Genomic DNA, 6,886 nt, shown 5'->3' with positions numbered 1-6,886 from the left:
TTTCTGATTGTATGTATTCAAAAACATAATCATTCCATTTTTCCATATTCCTTTTGGCCTCTTCTTTCCATCCCAGAGCAATAACCGCCATTCCAGCTAGAATCATAATCTGCCATTCCAGCTAGAATCATAATCACAACTCTTGCTTATTACTTTTTACTTTGTTATTTCCCAGTATTCCCGAAAATAACAAATCCCTATTAACTTCTATTTTATTTCAAGAAATATGTTAATCCAGAAATTACCTTTATAATCTTTTGCCAATATTCCTTAACCATGATGGGAGTTGTAGAGCAAAATATCTAGAGGATACCAGATTGCGGAAACCTACGAATCACCTGTATGTTCCTCACATGTAGAATAGTCCTCAAAACTAAAGGACTGTTAAATGACAATTGCTTATATTATTTTCATACATGAAAAATTAAAAAAAGTTAGAATGTACCGTATATTTCAAATTGCGTTTTTCTCTCTCTTTAAAATTATGAGAAATGTCCGAAGCTACTTCTGTATCACCACGAAAAAAAGGCTTGCGACAAGCTGGCTTAATGGCATAAGTAGCTTACGTTAATAAGTAAGCTTGCCCAGAGAAAAATCACTCACACCCCTGCTATCACAAGCATTCAGATTGGTCACATGCTAGTTTCAGTACAGTACAGCTTTTTCCAGTTTCTGGAAAAGCAAAAGCTATTGTTGGCTATTTAGAAAACCCATCATCCAGTACCAGTTGAAACAATGGAACAGAACTAAATTATAGGACTTTGAAAATGGTTAATTTCGAAACTCCGTATACCGCTGTCTAATTATTGGATCAGAAAACTTGAGGAGGAACAAGTACTATAAAGGTATGCAATAGCAAATTTTGAAGCATATAGACTCACTGGTGATTGTGGCATATTGAGAAAATGCTTGTTTGTTGCAGCTGTATCTCGTGGAGGAATAGTCTATCTGTCTGTCTAACAAAATGTCTATACTGTTTTATTGTAACAAAACATGGAAGTGGTTTAGAAGAAATATTTAAATTGTCAGTAAAACAGCTAAAAGCAAGTATTAAGAAACTTTTGAAATATCTACGAATCTGGATAGGCTTGCATAAAGAAAAGTACTTTCAGCAGGTGCCGAAAAGAATACCGTGATGGTTCCTGCTTGATGTCAGTGGGCAGGAAGTTGCTGCCACAACAAAAGAATGATTTCTTACAGGTGTAGAACTGGCACTGTGTGGAACCTGTCACATTGCCAGTTCTGCAGAGCCAAGCAGCTGGTCTACTTGATTTCTCTCCCAATTGTGAAATCTGAAGAAGTGTGCATGCACACGAAAGCTTATACTGGACCCAAAACAAACTTAGTTGGTCTCTGAGGTGCTACTGGACAATTTTTTATTTATTTTGACTGTGTCAGACCAACACGGCTACCTATCTGAATTGTGAGATCTGTTTGTTTTTAATTAAATTATAAATTAACTATAGAACTTCATCTCCAAATGTTTCTTTAAAATAAAACCTATTGTTAACGCATCCACCCACCCATCAATATATTTATTTATATCCAGCCTTTTCCCCTGACAGGGACTTAAGTCAGCTTATAGATCAAATAAGAGCAGTTAAAAACATAGAGACCCCCCCAATCAATAAAGAACAGTTAAACATTAAAAGAACTAAAACTCTTTCTATATATGAATGATCTGTTAAAACAATTTAGATAATTACAACAAAAACATCACAGCACCAGCCCTTTCCTTTAAAGTAGTCAGTTCCCAAAAGCCTGCTGGAACAAGGTCTTTTTCATCTGCTGGCAGAAGTACAAGGTGGGAGCCAGACTGGCTTCTCCAGGAAAGGAGTTTCAAGGTTGCCTGGGAGGAAACACCACTGAGAAGGCCTTCTCCACATCCCCACCAAGCATGAGGTACTAACATTCATGTAATTATAATATAATATAATATAATATAATATAATATAATATAATATAATATAATATAACAAAACAAAAACAAAACGGCAGAATACAACGTTCAGTTCAAATCAGCCAATATAACCGAAGCCTAGTAAAAGGTAAAGGTAAAGGGACCCCTGACCGTTAGGTCCAGTCTCAGTCGACTCTGGGGTTGCGGCACTCATCTCGCTTTACTGGCCGAGGGAGCCGGCATACAGCTTCCAGGTCATGTGGCCAGCATGACTAAGCCGCTTCTGGCGAACCAGAGCAGCGCACGGAAATGGTGTTTACCTTCCCGCTAGAGAAGTACCTATTTATCTACTTGCACTTTGACGTGTTTTCAAACTGCTAGGTGGGCAGGAGCAGGGACCGAGCAACGGGAGCTCACCCCGTCACGGGGATTTGAACCGCTGACCTTCTGATCGGCAAGCCCTAGCCTAGGTGAACACAAATGTTTGGACCTCATCCCTGAATGATAACAAAGGTGTTCCCCCTTGGGAAGAGAGTTCCACAAACTCCTATCCAGTTGCCACACCTCACTTCAGATGGCAAGGTGGGCACCCAACCCCTCAGCAGATGACCTCAAAACACAGCACCTTAAATGGGAGCTTAAATCTACCAGCAGAGCAGATTTCTCTCTCTCTCTCTCTCTCTCTCTCTCTCTCTCTCTCTCTCTCTCTCTCACACACACACACACACACAAAGGATGTGGTAACAGATATCTATCTATCTGTCTGTCTATCATCTATCTCTATCTATCTATCTATCTATCTATCTCTCTCTCTCTCTCTATCTATCTATCTATCTATCTATCTATCTATCTATCTATCATCTATATCTATCATCTATCTATCTATCATCTACATCTATCATCTATCTATCTATCTATCTATCTATCTATCTATCTATCTATCATCTATCTATCTATCTATCATCTATCTATCTATCATCTATCTATCATCTATCAACTCCCATATATTCTGATTAAGATAATACAAAAGCTTTCTTTCAGGCTGGGTTTTTTTTTTGTTTGTTTTTTTGTTCCGTGTAGTAATTCTGAATTGGTCTGTAGATGCTCTTAAGAAGAAGGAATCTGAATTGGTATGGAAATGTCTTCTGGGCATCAAGCTGTTTGCCCCAAAGGTCTTTAATATTAATAAAGAAAAACAGCCTATAAGACATGTTTCCTTTGCAGGGAATACATGTGAGAGAACCAACCCTCTGAGCTCTGATTATGAATGAGGCAGTGATCTCAATGAGAAAGTCTATTGTCGAAAGCAGAGGAAGAGGTTAGAGATGGAGTTTCGGATGCCATCCTTTCTTGAGGCTTTGCTGCTTTTCTTCGGAGGTGAGTCTTATCAAGCCGCACTACTGAGCATCAGCACCGTGGCAAAGAGATAAGAGTTTGCCTGTGTGCTTTGTAGAAATTCTCTCACCAGCTTGGCCTTCAAACTTGCCTTAGTTAATCTGCTATACAAATTTAATAAATAATAATAATAACAATAAATTCTAAGCTTCCAGTTAGCGACCTTCTTTACTGCCTCATCATGTATTCAGTTGCAATAGTAAAGAATTTGTTGTTAACTAAAACGTGAATTAAACCATTGCAATTACTTTTGAAGCACATGCAATTATGATACCACACTAGATCAAATACTCTTTAATAAGGAAATATGCTGGCATATTTAAGGGATGCTCAGGATGTCTGAGTTTGCTGAAGCATGTTTTTGTGACCAATAGTATACAGTATGTGTTTTGCTTATTGCAGCCCAACCTAAATATTTTTCTTTTTTAAAAATGTGAGCTGGGAAGATTTCTGGCTGCTCTGGGTCCACCCCCTGCCCAGGGGAAAGAGTCAGAGATCCTGCTGAGGCCCTAGTTCCACTATGGAATGGGAAGGCTCGTAAGGCCATGGGCACGATTGCTCCTGAGTGCCTACTCCTGCACTGCAAAGTCTGTTTTGCCCCTTAGTATGCTGAGGAGCAGGATGCGGGTGGCACTGTGGGTTAAACCACAGAGCCTAGGACTTGCTGATCAGAAGGTCAGCGATTCAAATCCCCACGACAGGGTGAGCTCCCGTTGCTTGGTCCCTGCTCCTGCCAACCTAGCAGTTCGAAAGCACATCAAAGTGCAAGTAGATAAATAGGTACTGCTCCGGCGGGAAGGTAAACAGCATTTCCATGCGCTGCTCTGGTTCACCAGAAGTGGCTTAGTCATGCTGGGAAGTTGTACACCGGCTCCCTTGGCCAGTAAAGTGAGATGAGCACCACAACCCCAGAGTAGGTCACGTCTGGACCTAACGGTCAGGGGTCCCTTTACCTTTATTTTGAGGAGCTGCAGTTGATGAAATGGACTGGGCAAGGACTGGACTGTGAGTGGCATATATCTCACTCAGGAGCTGGCCAAGCATGTGTTCAGGTTCCTAATCAGGCCTGCCATGTGGCAGTGAGGGCTGCAAAGACAACCAGCGTTGCTGCCTCCATTTCATCAAGGCTCTGTCTAGCAGGGCTTTGTTTTTTCAGAGGGAGGTATGGAACACGCAGGAGTCTGTTTCATAGGAAGAGACCTTCACAAACCTTTCACGATCTCCCAGTTCTGCTCAGTCTGCATCCATATGTTCCGAAAGGCCTTTACAAATAGATTATTCTTTTAAGAAGAAAAGCGATTTGCTGTACCATTATATAAGTCAATTTCATATTTTTTTTTGTTTTGTTTTTTATAGTTACGTTGGCAAAGGTAACCATGGAGCCAAAGGAAGGCAGCATTGGCGGTGGAACCTGGATCACACTGAGATATGAGGGTAGATTTTCGGGCCCCTCAGAAACTGTTGGTGGTATTTCTAGGCAAAAAGGGGCAGTCATAAGACTAGCTGCTCTTTGTGACACCTCAACCCAATTCTTAAAAGAAAATGTTACTAGATTAATCATGTGTGATTTTGTCAACCAATGGTAATTTATCAATTAATCTGCTGATTAAATTTGCATGTGGGTGAAAACAATAGTTTTAAAGCAAGAAGCACGCTTTAATTAATGCTCATGTGTGTCAGCCCACAAAATCCTAGAAGAGATATTCTCTACTATGTGGGAGACAATGGGAAATACTGCAAACAAAGTATTCTAAATGCAATTGCACTGTTGATTCCTAAAATGGCATTATTATATTGATAATTTTATTTTCAGTCCCTTTCATTAATGCTTCCTAACTTGAAACCCACACTTTCACAGCTGCCGCATTGTGGGTCAACATTCTCATTGAGCTGTCCAGCACAACCCCAAATTCTCTTTCCTGGTCAGTAACTTCTACTTCTGATCCTGTAAGTGAGGTTAGATTTTTTTTGCCACAGATTGTACCACTTTGTGTACACTGAATTGTGTTTGTCATTTTGCAGCCAATTTGTCCAGTTTGGAGAGATCCTTTTGGAGCTCCTCATGGTCTCCCTCTCTCTCTCTCTCTCTCTCCCTCTCCCTCTCCCTCTCCCTCTCCCTCTCCCTCTTTTCAAAAGTGCCTTGAACACCTTGATACCAGCAAACTTGGTTATTTCACTGCTCACCCCTAACTCCAGGTCATTTATGAGAAAGTTGAAAAGCACAGGCTCCAATACAGATCCTTAGAAGAATCCACTTCTTATATCCCTCCATTGTGAGAACTGGCCATTCCACCCCCCCCCCCATTCTCTGCTTCCTCCTCTTTCACCATTAGTGATGCACAAGATGATCTATCCTCAGGTCCCATGACAAGAGGCAAATAAAATTCATTGTAAACATATGTAAAGTGATCCATATTGTGCCCCCCCCCAAATATTAAATTCCCCTATATGCTCATGGAGTCCAAACTGGCAGTGTCTGACCAGGAATGAGAACAGCAACTTGATGAAAGGGTTGACCTGGTGTGCAGGACCTGTGAAAAAGGCTAATTCCATGCAAAGGATAATTAGGAAAAGAACTGAAAATAAAACTGCCAATATCATAATGCCATACAAATCTATGGTATAACAGCACTTGGGAGTACTGTATACATTTCTAGTTGCCTCTTCTCAAAAATGATATTGTAAATTGGAAAAGGCACAGAATTTATTAAGGGCTTGGAAATGTCTAGATTGTGATATATGATGGTGCTGTTACACACAATATCATCTGTGCCCTGCACATATTGTCAGACAGGAGATCAGTGTTTATCCTGTTTCACCTTCTGGGCCTTAAATGTTGCTGTGTTTGCTTGTTGTTTGGTTGCCCACCATTAGGCCTCTCATATCCCATCAATTGGTCTCACCTGGAAGTGTCGTTCTTGAATTCAGTGCTGCCTACAGTACTGTGCGACATTCAGCCTGTCAGTTTTGATCTGTCCACCACAAAATGCCGAACAAGGTAAGGAAGGTTCTTTGCAATGCTATTATCAGGGGCAGAGCACAATAGTAAAGATCCACATTAGTCAATCTGGAGCCATCCAGATGCTGAACTGCAGGCCCCATCATCCCTGACCATCTCCCTGGCTGGGTCTAATGGGACTTGGCACCCAACATCTGGAGGGCACCATTTTGGCTACCCAGGATATATGTATATGTCCTTCTTGTTAAATTTTTTCCTGTGGGCCAAAAGGGATAGCGGACTCAGACTATCCCAAAACCATGTTAGAGAAGCATTCTGTTGATATATGTGAGTTTACAGTGTGCTCTTGTAGGGTGTGGGAATGGACCTACATGCTTTACATGCTTCAACCTTACTAATGAATGAAATTGTCAGAGCTGCCCGAGGTCCCAGCTCACAAAGGACCAACGCCAGTTCTTGTTATATACAAAAGTCTTTATTGAAGTTCAGTTTCGATTTCAAAGCTGCGGCGCGCAGCTCTACGTCTCAAACTCTAGACCGCTGAAGCTCCGTCTGAATCTCCTCCCCCCAGACACCAGTTTAAGACTCTAGCCTTGCTCCACCTCTTCCTTTGCTCTTTCCTCCTCTGGGTC

At 41.2% G+C, this 6,886-nt stretch overlaps 1 protein-coding gene across 1 annotated transcript in view; it reads left to right on the top strand.

The window, feature by feature from the left end:
• The first annotated feature begins 656 nt into the window (after nt 1-656).
• PKHD1 (PKHD1 ciliary IPT domain containing fibrocystin/polyductin) overlaps nt 657-6,886 on the top strand; it is a 250,395-nt gene continuing 244,165 nt past the window's right edge. Inside the window, exons 1-4 of the mRNA XM_081855438.1 lie at nt 657-845; nt 3,125-3,277; nt 4,652-4,762; nt 6,170-6,293. Coding sequence (XP_081711564.1) covers nt 3,226-3,277; nt 4,652-4,762; nt 6,170-6,293 — 287 coding nt within the window. The 5' untranslated portion in view covers nt 657-845; nt 3,125-3,225. The remainder of the gene's footprint in view (nt 846-3,124; nt 3,278-4,651; nt 4,763-6,169; nt 6,294-6,886) is intronic.

Source organism: Podarcis erhardii (genome assembly GCF_964252035.2).
Source record: "Podarcis erhardii genome assembly, chromosome: 3".
Classification (NCBI taxonomy): Eukaryota; Metazoa; Chordata; class Lepidosauria; order Squamata; family Lacertidae; genus Podarcis; species Podarcis erhardii.
This window is presented reverse-complemented; position numbering and strand designations above follow the sequence as displayed.